At 32.4% G+C, this 17,509-nt stretch overlaps 1 protein-coding gene across 1 annotated transcript in view; it reads right to left on the bottom strand.

Annotated features, from left to right (window-relative positions):
- PLXDC2 (plexin domain containing 2) overlaps positions 1-17,509 on the bottom strand; it is a 426,852-nt gene that overhangs the window by 105,782 nt on the left and 303,561 nt on the right. The window contains exons 5-6 of the mRNA XM_081299629.1: positions 10,825-10,947; positions 6,205-6,323 (exon numbers count right to left, since the gene is read on the bottom strand). Of these exons, the coding sequence (XP_081155755.1) occupies positions 6,205-6,323; positions 10,825-10,947 (242 nt within the window). The remainder of the gene's footprint in view (positions 1-6,204; positions 6,324-10,824; positions 10,948-17,509) is intronic.

The following is a 17,509-nucleotide window of genomic DNA, read 5'->3' as shown; positions in this document are numbered from 1 at the left end:
CATAGGGATGGAAAGATGATTAACATATTTTTTAAATCAGCTTTTGTAATATGTTTGTAATACATATGTGTGTAAGTGTATACACATATATAAAACTTTTTCTATTCACACATTTGTAAAGTTTCTTTGGTACTGGGGATTGAAACAGGTAGGTGCTTTACCACTGAGCTACATCCCTAGCCCTTTTTATTTTGAGAGAAGGTCATGGTAAGTCATTTTTTGCCTTGCTAAATTGGTACGTCCTTGAACTTTTGTTACTCATGCCTGAACCTCCCTAGCATTGTAGGTACTCCATGGCACCAGACTGCTTCTTTCAATTTTTTTAAAATTAAAAATTAATAAGATAAATGCTTTGGAAGGCAAATCATTTTTACCTTACTCACAAGTTGCAAATTCAATATGATAATGACCACCCAAAAAATGGCTGTGGATAACCCAATGAGAGAACCAGTATATACATAGGTATACACACACACACACACACACACACACACACACACACATATTATATTTACACATGTCAAACATTCTCACTTATACAGCCATAGTTATAGAAGATGAATTACTTTACACCTAAATGATGGTGGTCTCACTTCACTGTTCTTTTTTGGCCCCTCTTATTCTCTTGAATTATCTTTTTCTCACAAATTCTGCAAGTTCAGCAAGTATTCATCTTTTAATCCTTTCAAGCTGATAACCACGAATTAGGGTCATGACAGTTTAAATAAGAGAAATAGTCTTCAAAGAAATTTTTAAAATGCGTTAAGGACCCCATTGAAACCTGCAACAAATTGGTAATGGTGATTTATTGACAATATACTCTCCCACAGAAGCAGTAAATGTTACACTAAGGAACATTAGTTTTAAGTACTTAAGTTGTAGAATAGATTAAAAAGTGATTTTACTTAATAAATAGTAAAGTTCCTCTCTATTGACCTCCTGTAGAATTTGCAGTGGAAGAAGAGGGTAAAGTATTCCACAAAAAAAATGGCCAGAATAAGGTGACTCCCGCACTGGGCATTTGTTTTATATGGTTTTCTTCTGTCACCTTACATGGATCACATGATTTTATTTTTAATTAGATTATTCTAAATCAATGACAATTCTTGTCCTTCACATAAGCCAGTGTAAGAAAAATAACCAAATTCACACTACACACAAAAAGAATTACATCCTTTCCTAGTCTGCATCTGGAGTAACAGAAAATTGAAGATGTATCAGGTGAAGAGAGATGAAGCAGGTCAGAGGAAGTGTGGCTTGGAAACTTTGATGGTGTGCTGTGATAGGCAGCACCAAGGACTGGAAAGAATTTGACTTCAAATCTCTAATGTTTTTGGAATTAAAAAAAAATTTCCTTATATTATCAATAGATCAGCAATTTCAGTTCAAATCCATTGTAATCATCACTGTTCAACAGCAGTTAAAATAATATAAAGATTCTGGGTTCTAGGGTCATACTTAGTTATTAACAGATTAGGAAATGTGAATTTGAGTTTCCAAATTCTACTTTCTTAGAAAAGGAGCTATTTCTTTTAACACATGTACAGCTTCTTCTTTTCTTTCTCTCTTGGTACTGGGGATTGAAACAGGTGAGTGCTTTCCCAGTGAGCTACATCCCCAGATCTTTTTATTTTTTATTTTAAGAGAGGGTCTTACTAAGTTGTTTTGGGCCTCGCTAATTGCTGAGTCTGTCCTTGAACTTGTGTTACTCATGCCTGAACCTCCCAAGTCACTGGGATTATAGGTGTGCTCCACTGCACCAGGTTGTCTCTTTCCATTTTTTTAAATTAAAAATTAATAAGTTAAATGCTTTAGAAAGCAAATCACCTTTACCTTACTCCCAAGTTGCTAATTCAGTATGATAGTGACCACCCAAGAAAGATGGCTGTGGATAACCAAATGAGAGAACCAGTTCATTCACAGTGAAAAAGAGTTTCAGGGAATCATGCAAGTATAGTGGTCAGACTTATAGGCTCTGGAGTTTTATTTTCTCAGTTGAATCCTTGTTCACTAATTATAGGGAAGTTATTTAATCTTTTTTGGGTATTTAAGTTTCCTTCTCTGTAAATGACAAGTAGCTACCTCTTTATTTTCATGAGATTGTGAGATCAAGTTTAAGCAGAGTTCAGTGCCTGGGATATAGGAAGAGCTACAAAAATGCTAGTTTTTAAGTTTTTAAAACAAGCTCAGAGGTTGTTATTAAAACTGAATTGGCAGATGAAGTTGCATAATACAACTTCTACAACTTAGATCAAGCAAGAAAGATGGACAAAATATTAAGAGCATCTGTTGAAAACATAAGGTGGTTAACAAAGAGTAAGGATTCAAAATGTCAAGAGCTCTGAGAAGGGAAACTAACTACAGAAGAAAAACGAACATCACTCATCAAAGACATTTTTCCAGTCATAAGGAAGACTTAGAGACCAAGAAGGTAACTAGAACTTCAGCCTGCCTTCAGGATCTGAGGAAAGATTAGGCATCCAAGGCCATTCAGGTGAAAGCTCCATCAATACTCAGGCCTTTGGTAGAGATACCTAAAGGACTACATGCTAAGAGTGAGGGCTAATCAGAAGTGTACTATCTTCAAAAGGACAGATGCTCAATATGGCATGAGCTTAGCCCTTCACTGATAAAATTTATCTGTCCTATCCTTACTGGAAACAAACAAGCAAAACAGTAAATCCTTTCTAGAGAAAAAAAAACAGTATCAGCAACTTCAAGAGCATTTCTCTAGTATCTTGTAAATGATGTACAATATTTGGTCAAAAATACTTAGCATGCAAGGAGACCAATGAATGAAAGTGCAGAGGGGGAAAATAAGAAAATAGATAATAGAAACAGATTCACAGAAAATCCAGATATTAATAAGTCATGGACTTTAAGAGAACTGTTATCAAAATATTCAAGGAAATAGAGGACAACATTTTTTATTTCATTAGATGATTAAATCCACAATTTAATTGGTAAAAGACACAAACGGATACAATAAAATTGAAAGAAAAGGTACACTACAGGGAACAGTTGGAAAATTTGAAAGAAATTAAAATGTAAGGGGTCTTTCTTTCTGGTGAAGATTTTTGGCTTCATCCTAAGTAATTATATCTTTAAAAATTAACTAAAATAAATGGTTGTTTTACAATAGAGGGTCTATAACTTAAAATATAATTTCAAATATTTGGATGAATAAAATAGTGCTATAATCTGGAAGAAATGACTTAATTATTTAAAGGAGTGCATGCTGACATACACCTCTCACCATATGGTCACAGAGGACAGTTGGACGTTGGTGAAGGAACACAGTGGTGGCACCTCCATTCACAAATCCATTCACAAATCAGATGTTATCAGGAATAAAAATGTCTTTTATAATTCCTTGATCACTCTTTAGCCTGCACTGTGAGAAACAATCGTGTTGGGAGCATGGCCCAATTGGAGGTCAAATGGTTACTGTGGGGCTGGCAAGCTAAGAGTTACTAAACAAAAAATAATTAAATGCGGGATTAAATCATCTGAGAGCAGTGAAAGTAAAATTTGTTTTAATAAATTTATTTCATAAATTACAAATTTTAATGTACAGTTTAACTAAATCCTGTATTTTTGTGTTTTTTGTAATAATTTTTCTTCTCACACAAAATATAATACCATCAAACAAAGCTGACACTAGCTTGCAAGGAGTAATTTATTATAAAAGGAATTACACTTACTTTGCTCTCTCTAATTTCAGTTCTGTAATTTTAGCCTGGACAGGAACACAAAACATTACTTTTTTATTATGTTCCTTCAATTTGGTTAGCTTGACAAATTAAGTAGGAATACCTCTCCTGAGTATACTTGTATTTGTGGAATATGATGGAGTCTAAAAAAAAGACTATTAAACAGAAAACATTGAGAAATATCTATTGGAAAATAAAAACAAGGCACTGATTTGTGAATTGATACACATAATCTCCTTGGGAGAGAACAAAGGTTGAGATGCCTTGGGATCACTGAATTAAGGCTTTTCCTCCTGGGTTTGTCCTTAACTTGTTCTGTGACCTCAAACATGTCATTTAATGGCTCTGCCTCAGCTTGCTTAGCTATAAAATAATCATGTGTAATCTAATTCCATATTAAGCCACAAACATTTGTTGAACACCCTGTATGTGCTGGTGCTTTTATAACACATTAAGAATACTAAGAATATAAGGATTGTGGATCAAATGGACACTGTAATCTATGGGTAAGCATTTTGTAAAGGATAATAAATTACACAAAGTATTATGTAATGCAAACACATGATTATAAATATTTTTCTAAAAGTTTTAAGAACATCTAGCTCTCTCACCACAAATGCAAAGAAACTCTTAACCTTGACAAAGATTACAAATAAAAATTCAGATAAATAAAATGTATTGTTAAATTATTGGGGGGAAGAGCAGAAAAGGGAAGAAGAAACTGCTTTTTGATCAGGGCCGAGGACAGGATAACAAGGCAAATAATAAAATAAAAATGATTTCTTTGAACTTTGAGTACAGAGGGTAAATAATTAACTGGACAGCAGTCTGGAAACACCAAAACAACATTAAGCTGCCTATCAGCTTAAGATTCTCTGTGACCAAACAGGAAAACCATAATGGAAAATTTTTCTTTGATTAAAGTGAAGAAAAAAAGTTTTTACAATGGCCCCAGAACAAAGGAAGACTAGAAAGAATCAACACACTCAGCAATGTGAGACCATCTGAGAGCAGTATAAATAAAATTGACAATTTTGACAATAAAAACTAGAAAGAGAGAGACCACAATGAGAACACAAACCTGTGTTTTGACCAAGTCAGCAGTTGGTCAGATCTAAGACTTTAGACTTAGTGACCTTGATCTTTCCAGAAACTTTACCATTGTTGGTTACAACTATTGAAAACCAACATTCTTAAAGGTCACTCTGACATTGCAGTAATATAGTAGATTACAAGGAAAACTAGAAATGAATGAGTCATTTTGAGATTTCTCTCAACTTCTAGAGAATATGATACAAAAATACAGTAGGCTATAATATCAAAACAGCTCTGAGTGAAGAAGTATAGAATAGGATACATCCTAGATTATATTTTATTTACACTATTTCCCCCAGTGAATTAAAAATTAAAAAAAAAAAGAGTTTCACATGGGAAATCTCTTCAAATGAAGAGAAGCATCTGACACAGTCAGTAGACTTTCAGAAGTTGACCTATTTAGTAGAAATTGAACTCTCCTTTACTTTATGGAATAGATGATTTCAGAAGATTCAACCAAAGCAGATAGTTTCTTGAGTATCAACATTCTTTTTATAATTAGGGATTTATTTCCTAAGAAAATTATGACTTCTCAATTGAAAATAAGCTATGGCATCTATATTATTATAAATATCCATTAACCTATGGATTAATAACACCCACTATTAATTTACATTGTCAGGATCTGTCTCTTGACTGCCTAAAACATTACATATGTAGTTCTTGAAACTTTTTTCCTATATTCTTTGTATGATAGACCTTAATTACACTATCAAAAGAATTTGAAATCAAACACACTTTTATTCTAAACATTTTTAAACTTGTTACAATTTAGTAAATTTTCATTTCTTTAGTTTTGTCCATTTTTTAAAATGAATCAAGCCATAGGTTTAAGTTCCTCCTTTGTTTTTTTTTCCTATTACTGACGCTTTCTAATTAATCATTTCTATCAGATTTCAATAAACATTAAAGGGATTGTAGGCACAGTTGTCCTGGAACTTTCAGTATTGGGTCACTGAGGTATGCATGTGTTTATATTTACTTATGCTTTAGGAATCAGAACAAAAAAAAGTCACAGAAATTGACAAAGCAATTAAAAAAACAATAAAATTAAACTTTCAGGTACAGATGAGAAATCTTTGCAAATTAGAATTTTTTTCTTAGAAATGTTTCACTATAATAACACTATAATTATTTAATAACTGTATAAAATATGTGGGTCATAATGTCAATAATTTCAGAATACAAAATAAAACAATATCCCCAAAATGGACAATGATGACTACCCAGATGATTAAAATACAAAACAATTTTTTTTCTATTAAGCAAATGAAACCCATAGGTAAGAAAATTATTTGAAGTTCATGGCTGAAATATCCTGTACTTGACACTTGAAGAAAAAGGGTCACGGTCAAGGTCAAGGAGAGGTAGAATATCAGTAGGTCACATCACTTACTTCTTTGTATCCAAAGATGATGCGCCCGTCCATGAGGAGAGTTGCCTGGAATGTGAAGCTTCCCAGGTTGTAATTGTCCTGGAGATGAACGTGGTCCCACTGGACAACGAGGGCTGTGCCTACAGATCCCAGGCAACAGGCAGAAAGGCAATGAGAAAAATACATGGATTAATTCTGGTGGGAACACTCATACAAACATTGATCTAGCCTTTAAATCCTGTAGTTGTGCCATTTCAGTTTTATGTGGTTAATTGGAATTTTGTTACTGAGATGGCATTGGAGAATTCTCTAAATATTTGGTGAAAAATCTAACCTCATACTGAGGTTAATATTGAGCCAACCCAGTGTGGGGGAATTTTGCCTTAGGAATTTCATTAATGTTAATGTGTACTATTTGCTTAAATTTCCATGAGACACTTTCAAAACCCAGCTCAAATTCATCAAATGAACTTCAAATACTTTTGATGAGAAAGAAACACATTAAAAACATGCTTGACTTACTTATAAATGACCTAAAAATGTCTTTTCCATACTTAGAAATATACTCTTCCACACTGAAGAAGCCCCTTTAACATCAATGGGAATTTTCTTTGATTCAAAATGCCTCCCAGCATTTCTGTCTTTGTTGGATTGCCTCCAAGAGGCTGAAAGTTAGCTTAAAGGGACCTGGGCTAAGATTTCTGAAGCCCCTTTGCAGTACCCTGGGATGAAACTTCATATTCATATTGTATATTATATTCTGATGACTCAATCTGCCAGACTTCACTATGAAACTATTAACATGAAGTGTTAAGTTGAAACGGATTAATAATTACCAGTCAGAATTCATATTTTGTTTTGACACACACTGTATATTATCTATTGTTTTTTAAAGCAAACAAACAGAACAGCTAAGACTTGCTTAACTCTATATGCTAGATTTTCTCTTCTGTTAACAAAACAATCTTGTTTCCAAAAAAATGTTGCATTGCAAAGGGAAATCATAGCACTGAAAGAGCAAAATGTATCCCCTGGCAGAACATATCTGATTTTTTTTCCCTCTGTTGTGTGGCAGAACTAATTTCCAGCAATCATTTTGTGCTGACAGTAATTTCTCTTGAACTAATTGACAAGTGTTGAAATATTTTGAATACCCAAATGGAAATCTCTAAAGAATGTTTAAGTATAAAAATGCATTGCTTCAGAGGCAAAACTTTATAAGTGGGGGGAAAAAGTTTTTGAACTGGACCTTGGTGCTTTTAGCCACAGGAAACATCCAACATATATCATTGTAATGGTTGAACACTCTTCCCTCCATGGGCACCTGTAGAACTATACTATCATTTTTGGAAAATTGCATAATTTTATAAGTACAAGGGTTTTCTGATCATGAAATGCCTTTCAACTTTGTTTGTTTTCCTCATATATCTCTGACCCTCAAGTTCTGGTCCTTCCTTATTCTCTAATTTCTATCACATCCTGGTAGTGCAGAGAAAGCAAGAAGTAGAGGGCAGAAGATCTTGATTTCTGTCCTGCCCCCACAGATCCTTCTGTGTAAGCTTGGACACAATTAACCTACATAAACCTGTTGCCTCTTTTATAACATGAAAAGTATATAATTCTTGCCTTCCATGAATTTCTGAATTTAATATAAGTAAAGATGTGACCTTAACTTCTTTGTGAAAATGAGAGGTTAACATAAATAAACTAAATATCAGATCTACTAGATCTGATTCTCTGCTAGATTTCAATAATGCTATTCGCAATATATTGTTAGTAGCAAGTTTCAAAAAATAACACTATTTGCAAATGTTGTTTTATATTATGTTATCACATGACTTCTTCAACATTTGTGGATTTTAGTATATATAATACCAATGGAAAGATGACTGAGTATAAATGTTTTCATTAAATTTTAAAATAAGCAAAACATCTCTGTTCTGAGTTGATTTAAAATATTGCTTTCCATGCAATGCATTAGATAAGTGGACAGAAAAAAAAACTTTCCTTGGACAATTACGATGCAGCAGAATATACAGCCTAAAGAAATCCATGAACTAAAGAACTGAATTCACATTTCCAAAGAGCTGGGTGAGATCCACCTCCTGACACAGCCAATCTGGGCTGCTTCTCTGAAGTTGTCTAAACACCTAGATCACATGAGTGGCTAACCCATCTTAAATGCTTCCTGAAGCTGGACTTCCCTAACCATAATTAAATTACCTGTTCTGTAATGGATGCCAACTTTGTTATCACCCAAATAAAAACTGAAGTAGAATGAACTAATGTTATTTAAAGTTACTATCAACTTGAAATTTTCTGATTCTCTGCTAGATAAGGCTTCTTATCACTGGTAAGAATTATACTGTTATTGTTTGCTACCCATGAGTCATCAGATTATTTTTCTAGTAAAAAGGATTACTTTTAATAGCTTTCTCTTTTTGTGCATTAATATTCTGTGACTCAGACAGCCTTTATCATTCAGGCTGACTGTAACAACTGGAAGCATCAACTCATAATTTTTTAAATCTAGTGCGTTTAATATTACAGAAATATCCTCTAAGAAGAAACTTTCTACTCTGTTGCTATCTCCTCTAGAGATGCTTTGCTTGGCTAAATGCTGAGTTTCCCATCCTCAAACATTCTATCAATGATCCTAACCAATGGATGTTGAGAACATTTCATCAAGTTGCCATGTAAAATTCAGGGCTTTGTGAAGAGCATTTCAATATTTAAAAGTGTTTCACTCACTAAAATAAAAACAGCAATTTTTAGCTTTAAATATAATAGAGTAGAAACTCAATATTTCCATTAGATGCTATAAAGAAAATTATTTCAACAGGTAAAAGTATATTAATTCTTGAGTACTAATACTTTTATAACTCTTGGAAAGTAAAAACTCATCTTACATATTTAATTTTTCATTTATTCATTCATTGAATATTCATTGTGACTAAGTGCCTATGAAGTCCTAACTCCAGGTCCTAGAGAAAAATTTCTTAAGAATACTCAGTCTTTGTTTTCAAGGAATTTAGGGTTCAGTTGGAGTGGTATACATTAAATTTTAAAAGTTATTTAAATGAAAGTAAAATTGAAATATTAAGAGCATCATAGGAACAGAGTATATGAGAGAATATATAAGGGGGGAAAGTTATTTAATATAACTATGATTTTGATGCTAATAACATATAAACTTAGTCAACAAAATCTTGTGCTCATGAATGAATGCCCTTAGCATAACCTAGTGAGTGGTGGGGCTTAGCTAATAATGAACTATTATCAAGTTATTTCTTATTTACTTGGAATGGATGCCTAACATGATTCTGTGTGAGATCATGAAATGAGCTTCAGATAAGTTTTGGGCTATAATTATGCCTCAAGTATACATAAAATATACTCAAACATCCTCAGGCATTAGAAACTCAAGAGTTAAAACAACAACAACAACAAAACAAGGTAGGAGAGTTGATAGGATGTATCAGTTCTGAAAAACAGGGAGAAAAAATTATTATGGCTAATACATATAGCCATTTAATGTTGAATACATTTTGATGGTATTCAGATTGTTCTGTGGTTTTCCCAAGGTTTCCATCTAAGGTTAGTTTCCTTTTTCCTTTTTCTTTTGCTATTTTAACCTCTGATATGGCTCCACCTCACTCATTGTGATTGTTTTTTTGCAAAATGATCATCTTTCCCTAAGGCTGCTGTCACCATCTAATCTATATCACCCAGTAGTAATTTCTTCCTTGAATGCCAGAAATAAGACAAAAGTAGAAATAAATTTGTTTACCCTAAAGGAGTCTACTATTTTCAGTGATGAAACTGATATTTGACCAAATATATACTATTTTTGTATTCTAAAGAATACAGAAAATTTTCTTTATTTTTTCCAGTGCAAAAGTCTTCTTTGCCTATATATTTTTTTTTTCTCTGTCAAGGAAATGTATAGCTAAAAATTCATTTATGTCTCTAAGATCTTGAATTTGTTATTTAGTAGCATTTAATGGTACATTATACATTTTCTCTACCTTATATGTTCCCAAAAGAAATACAGGGATAGAACAAAGTCAAGACACTTGGTCAGTCTTAACAGGATCTATTTCATATTTTAAAATCAGGAAATTTCTTAAGTGTACTTTAAATAGCTACTACCTTACTTTTTAAAAAGGTATGCTCATCTTATAGATACATAGAATTCATAAATTTTGGAAATTTAATATCCATATGCCACTTATCTCTACTTGAAGATTAGAATCAGCAGAATTATACTTACTTGCATTTTTTTAAATAGGAAGGATTTATTAAAAATAGAAGCAAATAAACGCATTTGCTTTGTCTGAGGTACTGTCTGTAGGAACTCGTTTATTATAGTGAATAACAGAAGCTAATAAACATTGTTGAATGAGCAACTGAAGGAATAAATGAATGAATGTCATTTGACCATACACTTTACATCACATCTTTAAAGTTAACAGGACAACATTTGTTGTTTCAGGACATTTGCATCAAGTGATTTACAAATCTAATCAATCAAAACAACAAGAACAAAAAAGAAAAAGCCCCACAAAAATATTAACATGATTCTGTAGCTTGATGTTTAAAAATATAAATTCAACAAGAAGTAGGCTATGGGATACATACCATTATCAAAATATCTAACTGTTGAATTTCTGGAAACACTGGGATCAAAATTTGCCATTAAAGGTGCTATGTACTGTGTGGCTGTTAGCATCCGATGCACAACTTCTCCAGTGTATATGAAGCCTATGATTAGAAAAATAGAAAATATATTAAATAAATAAGTTCAGATAAAATTGTAATTAGAATGCCTCCAACACAATTGTAATCCTATTTGGAAATAAAATATAGTAGCTATATGCAAAAGGAACATAATATCTTTAATGTCTGATTGACAACACTTGGTCTGGGTAAAGTAACAATTTTCATATGATTTGGAAGTAACTTGCAGACCATTAAATCATAATTTTTTGATAGGTGCAATTTTAATTGTGAGGAAAGTAACTATTGACCCAAAGAGATTATTTGTCTGAGAAATGCTATTACACTACTATAAGTAATTCAAATATTTAATTTTTTATTCTTAGTCCATTCATATTTTAACACTGGCCTAACATACAAGTCCTTTGTAGAAGTGAATTTGTTTTCAAAATAGCTTTTTGGTTTCTCTTAAACTATAATCTCAGTGTAGGAAGTTTAAGAAATCACACTTCTTGATAAAATGCAGAAATGATTTTTGTCTGTTTTTTTTTTTTTTTTGAAAGTGGCTAAATACCTATGACAAAGCTTTCAAATTTCTCAAATTACTCAAGTCTTTATAATACTATGACCACATCAAGAAGATAAGATCTATGTTTGCAGATAAGATGGTCAATTATTGACGATGTACAAATGCCTCTTCATTTAGACAGTTATCAGTGTCAGCCTATTTTAGCAGTTGGAGAATGAGAGGGAATTTACTATGGAGGACTTAGATTTGAATTAACTTTCAATAGCTACTGTGTTACAACTCTAACCCACTTTCAATTATTCACACTACATTTATTTACTTTGTGGATTATCCATGACAAATTGGTAATCCTATACTGGCTTCTTGCCTCCAGGGTCTGTGGCTGCCTGAATGAAGAGTCCATTCAGGGAATGCTAACTGATTTTAATATGAACTTAAGAAACACACATTGAGAATAAACATGCAAATGGGAATGCATACACAATTTAAAAAAAATAAAATGTGAAGCAAATTATTTTTGACAATTCAATTATAATGTTTTAGCAATTATGAGTTAACTAGATATGACTCTTATAGATCATTTTTCAATTTTCACAAGAATTAATAAGACATATAAGATTTTAAAAAAATCTTACAAAACTGTGTAGTATTGAAGACTCAGAAAATGTTAAACTTTGCTATCTTACTTTATGACAGAAATGAAGATTTCATTGGAATATTGTGCTGTTTATGGTTTAAAATTCTTCGGCTGGATTTGTGACTCGGTGGTAGAGCACTTGTCCAGCATGTGTGGGTTTGATTCCCAGCACCACAAAAAAATTAAATAAATAAAGTTATTATGTCCATCTACTGTTAAAAATGTTTAAATAATTCTAACATGTAATTTCTAGATAAGTCATTCTAGAATCAAATCTAGTTATTTACAGATTTGAGCACTTTTTTGTTAAAAAACAAACAAATATATTTTTACTAATAGCAATTTATGATTTTATAATCATTGCATTTATTATATTTCCCTCTAGATTTTCAGTCATACCCTTAATGTTCAAAGTCCAATATCACCTCCTTAAAATTATGAACGTGAAGAGCAAATATTTATCAGTATGAATGATTTATTTTTCCTATCTTTACCAGTATACACTTATAATTTCATGATTTAAATGGATATAGAATGCCTACAGGTATAATCTTTAAGAAAAATGTTGAATTAGAGTCTGAAAGTTCCCTCAGAGAGAATAGTTCCAAATAGTTATTTTCCTGCTCTATATTCTCTATATGCTTAGTACAAAGGGCAGCCATTCAAGGCTGGAAGATAATTTTCAATTGGTACAAAATCTATTCACCAAAACAACTATTTAAGAAAAGCTTTGGTAATTCCTAGAATTAAAGAGTTGCAAAATGTAGCACCAACAATGAATTCAGAAGCTTAATTCTTTTTTTCCTCTTTCATTAAAAAAAATTTTTATTGTCACATAATATCTGTATGTATCCATGTGGTACAATGTGATGTTTTAATTCTTGTATATATTGGGTAATGCTCATCTCTATAATTAGCATATGTATCACCTTAAACTTTTATCATTTCTTTATACTGGATACATTCAAAATCTCATATTTTGAAATAGATAAGGCATTATTGTTAATTATACAATAATTAATTACACCATACTGGGCCTTAGTACTCCAGAATTCATTTTTTTTCCATTTTAACTGTAACATTAGACATGTTGACTAATCTCTTCCTCTTCCTCCTTCTCCTGCTTTTCTCAGTCTCTGATAACCACTATTCTTCTCTCAACTTGTATGAAATAAACTTTTTAAGATTTCATGTACATAATTATTAATATAAATATTTAAAATAAATAAGATAGCTACATTTGTGCCTCAATATTTCTCTATAGATTTGGCAAGGAATTACTCTCTGTTATCTATAATTCAGTTTTCAGATCAGGGAATCATTAATAACTACTTCCTTTAAAAAGAAAAAAAAAGTTTTTCAGCACTATGATTTTCCATATTTCAAAAGCTTAATTTCAAATAGTATCTAAGTAAAAATACAAGAGAATTTGATAACAGTAAAAACAGAGTTCTTTGCACTTTCATTATCATAACATTAAAATAAATCACAACTCCTATTACTACAAGTACTGCCATTGCTGCAAAGACAGTGAATGAGAAACAGTGACCATGCTTGATAACACGTCTGTCACTTCTAACACTAATACCCCTGTTCACACCATCAAGGGGCAATGTGAAAATAACCTGAGGATGAAGAAAAAAAAAAGCACTACTCTGAAAAATGAATAATCCAGGGAATACCTTGTTTTTCTTTCTTGGTCACATTGAAAAACATTTCTATAAATAACTCAGGTTAGATTTTTGGTTGGTTGTTCTTGGTGGTACTTGAGGTCGAACCCAGGGGTGCTCTACCCCTGCGCTAATCTCCAGCCCATTTTAAAATTTTATTCTGAGATAGGGTCTTGCTAAGTTGCCCAACTTGCATTCTTCCTGCCTCTGCCTCTCAAGTAGCTAAGTTTAGAGATATGGGCCACCAAACTGGGCTTTCATAGGTTAGTTGTTTTTTAAATTAATTTTTAAAATTTATATATGACAGCAGATGCATTATGATTCTTAGTACACATGTAGAGCACAATTTTTCATACCTCTGGTTGTATACAAAGTATATTCACACCAATTTGTGTCTTTATACATTTACTTTGGATAATAATGTCCACATTCCATCATCATTTCTAAGCCCATGCCCCTTCTCTTTCCTTCCTATCCCTCTGCCCTTCCTCTCCCACCCCTCTGCCCTATCTATAGTTCATTTATTCCTCCCATACTCTACCTCCTTACCCCACTATGAATCAGCCTCCTTATATCAGAGAAAACATTCAGCATTTGTTTTTTTGGGATTGGCTAATTTCACTTAGCATTATCTTCTCTAACTCCATCCATTTACCTACAAATGCCATGATTTTATTCTCTTTTATTGCTAAGTAATATTCCATTGTGTATACATGACACTTTTAAAAAAATCAATTGACAATAGCTAAACTGTGGAACCAACCTAGGTTAGTTCTTAATGACTAAGAAGTAAAACATCTCATTCTAGCAATAGTTCTTAATTTTCAAGATTTACAAACTACCACTTTAGCAGTAGTAATAACTGAGTGACAAGTAAACTTACTAGCTTGCTAAGAGAAGGGAAATGCAATTACATATTGAATAAGAACCAGCTATATAAAATTAATGTAATGAAATTTGTCCAAAGCAGTAAAGGTACTTATAGCTACCAACACCCTATTTACACATTTATCTCTTTTCTTTGGTTACCATGGGGCATACCCAGTTGTAGAGGAAAAAAAAATTCTAGTGCTTCATATAAAAATATATTAAATAACATTTAAATATATTTAAGCAATACATTTTAATTGTTTTCTTCCAATGTCTTTGTAGCCATTTAAAGGATTAATCATAAAATTCCTTCACTCATTATGTCCTTGTCATATAAATAGTAGCCACATTTCTTGTCATAAGATTTGTTGAAAACTTGTTATCCTGATAATTTGGGACTCAGAAAATATCTTCCATTAAAAGAACCAAATGAAAAAAAAAAAAAAGCAAGCCTGCTTTGCCCTTTGAATCTTTAACAATAGCTAACACTCTGAGTTTCCAAACCTCAAGTCAAGTTCTGACTGACTTCAGGTGTGATCAGTAGTTTTGTTCTTTGCACCTTGAAGGATCTCTTGGAACTGCTTTTTATAAGTGGTCTCTAAACATCTGAATCATTCTTTTGAAATATGTAAACCCCTTTGTTATGGTTTAGGCCTGGGATGTCCCTGGAGGGATCCTGTGGAGACTTGGCCCCAAAGGTATCAGTGTTCAGAGATGGGGCCTTTGGGAAATAACTGGATCTAACCTCCTCTGTGGATTAATCCACTTGATAGGTTACTAGTGGATTAATAACCTAATTGGGAGGTAGAACTTAGTTCAAGGAAGTAGGTAACTGGAGGCCTGTTTTGGAAGGGTTTCTCTTATCCCAGGCCCTTTCCCCCATCTCTTGCATCCACACTATCACGAGCAGAACAGATTTCCTCTGGTGCACCCATCTACCATGATGCTCTGACTTCAGTTCTTTTCAGGCCTAGAGCAACAAAGCCAGGTGACCATGGAGTGAAACCTTTGAAACCATGAGCCAAAATAAACTTTTCCTCTTCTAAGTTGTTTATGTCAAGTAGCTCAGTCACAAAGGCAAAAGGCTGATAGCCACTTACAGGTCATTTGAGGATTTTATTTATTTTATTATTTATTTATTTATTATAGGTTCTATCAGAAATAAATCACATTCAATGATTATGATTTATTAATCACTGATACATATACATTAACCAGAAATATTATTGGGGTAATAATGTGATAATTGTGCTAATAATGAAATTAACCAATCTCTATATAGATCTTTACTAATTACACTAGTTTCATGTGCTCACTTTACTTTATCCTCACAATAATTCAAAAAGAATGTTGGTTTTATTATTATCTCTATTTATTCGATGAAGTATTTAATAAGACTGGGTAATTTGCCCTAGGTCATATAGCTATAATAGGTCTCATGATTCCAAAATTTAGGGATCTTCATGGCATATTGTAGAATTCATTGAGTCCATTTTTGTGTGAGGTATTTTGGAGAACAGAAAGTTAGGTGTTATTCCTTTGACTTCTCTTGAGATCACTTCCTCAAGTTAAAAATTCCCAGAAGCACATACTGTCCCTCACTGGATTTTACACTTAAGAAAAAAAAAATGTGTTCTCTTTGTGTGAAATTTCAAGCATGTATTATTAGAGAAGAATTGGAATCACCTCAAATTCTGCTATATTTATTGTATTGCTGAAGTGTCTGTTTTTTTTTAATTGGAAGATATTATAAATAGGTTTAAATCCCTGCTGACTAGGTTTAAATTAGATTCCGACAAATGAGACTAAAATTGGTGGGGGAATTACATACAATGAGAGAATTTATTTCACAAGAGAGTTAAATTATTTCCTGGTGTTTTAACTAAGTTTTTTAACTTCTCTGTGCCTCAGTTACAGAATCTGTAAAATGAAAGTATAATGGAATTAGTGTAGATGAAAAGCATCCAAAAAGAATGTTGAAAATTAAAATCAGCAAAAACCCAGACCATCATTTAAATTCCCTGTAATTTTCACCCTTCAGTATCTTTTCTATGTAATTCATACTAGTTGATTGTAGAATTACACTAGGATGCTTATATAACTTTAAAATTGAACTTCAGATTGAGTATAAGATATGTTTATCTGCTTTATTCCTGGTTGGGTTAGGGTGCACCATTGGAATTAACTGCAAGGCAATAGATAATAAAATCACTTACTGTCCACAGCTTTTAATTTGAACATCTTTCTTTATATTCTGATAGAACAGGTACCTTGTAAAAATATTAACCTCCTATTGGTTGCAAATGGTTGTTTCATTTAATTGAAAGTGTCATGGTAATAAAGGAAGCCAGAAAAGGCTATAATTGCCTGTGAAATATTCTATAAAACTTGAATGTACAAGGGGCTACATAAAATATTCTACTTCATCATCTTTCAGTTACTATTTCTGACCCCAGAGGCAAGGTTAGAACTAATCCGTATGCCTGGAGGGCACTAAACATTCGTAGTTAAATACTGCTCTTAGAGTACAAATAACAATGGCCCATGTCACTTTTGTCACCTTAGTTATGACATGGGTCCTGTGATGTCTACCCATTAACAGAATAGATATAAAATTTACAGATGAGATCTGGAGAACGGTTTGCTTTTTCTGATTTCTCATTAACCTCAAATGTGATAGGTTCTGCTTCCATTCATGAAAAAAATAAATGAATTAGCTGGATGTTGTATGTTGCTCTTGTTTTGTCAACTGTACAGTGTTGGTGGCAGACAGTTTGCTTGAAGCAAACCAATGAAATCTGAGAGTAGTTCAACTTTTTGATTTTTCACAAATTGCATTTTATAAGTCATAATATAGATTTTACATCCTATAAACTACCTGCTGTAAGAAAAATGCTCATT

The sequence above is a fragment of the Spermophilus citellus genome, assembly GCF_964194105.1.
Source record: "Spermophilus citellus genome assembly, chromosome: 6".
NCBI classification, from domain to species: domain Eukaryota; kingdom Metazoa; phylum Chordata; class Mammalia; order Rodentia; family Sciuridae; genus Spermophilus; species Spermophilus citellus.
Note: the sequence above shows the minus strand (reverse complement) of the source record. Positions and strands in the feature narration are given on the sequence as shown.